The sequence below is a fragment of the Vavraia culicis genome (assembly GCF_000192795.1).
Source record: "Vavraia culicis subsp. floridensis unplaced genomic scaffold supercont1.351, whole genome shotgun sequence".
Lineage (NCBI taxonomy): Eukaryota > Fungi > Microsporidia > Pleistophoridae > Vavraia > Vavraia culicis.
Genome location: NW_007360954.1, coordinates 1 through 539, shown reverse-complemented (window position 1 = coordinate 539; position 539 = coordinate 1). Strand labels below are relative to the sequence as shown.

The 539-nt window shown below is 40.3% G+C and overlaps 1 protein-coding gene across 1 annotated transcript; it reads left to right on the top strand.

Moving 5' to 3' along the window:
• Positions 1 to 273: 273 nt before the first annotated feature.
• Positions 274 to 539, top strand: VCUG_02861 (uncharacterized protein; the record flags this gene model as incomplete). Its single annotated transcript, XM_008077595.1, has 1 exon — positions 274 to 539. A coding segment is annotated over one exon (266 nt), but the record flags the coding sequence as incomplete, so codon positions are not given.

Below are 539 nucleotides of genomic sequence, written 5' to 3'. Positions count from 1 at the left end.
CGGGCACACCAAGTGGCGTAGCCGAGGTGGAAGCCGAAAGTTTACGCACACTTTTAAAAGTTATAATTCTTCTGATAAATCATCTTCTTCCAGCAAGGAAGCTGTTGTTGAACCATTTGCTAAGCCGTTTACAAGGCTGCAAAAATTTATTATGGAGACTTGGATCGACAAGATGAAGAGTGGCGAAAAAGTAACGTCGATTAAAAAGGAAATAGAGGAATCCAAAAGAAATGCAGTAATCTTCAGAAGCTGATTTCCAACTACAAGTTGGCAATGGAGCAGGAAAAACTGAAGATTGAAAAAAATAAAAATAAACTAAATACCAATGGTTTGGCAAACAACCAAAACCAAGGTGATACAAAAGATGGTTTACATAACCATAAGGACAGCATCACTTTCATGGGTGAGTGCAGTGACAAATCTCATCACGATGATGAGTCATCAGATGATCGTCTTGCCGGTGGCGATGGATCTGATGAGAGTACTGATAGTAACGGCTATCACGTACAAAGTGAAACAGCCGAGCACTATGCTGGTAA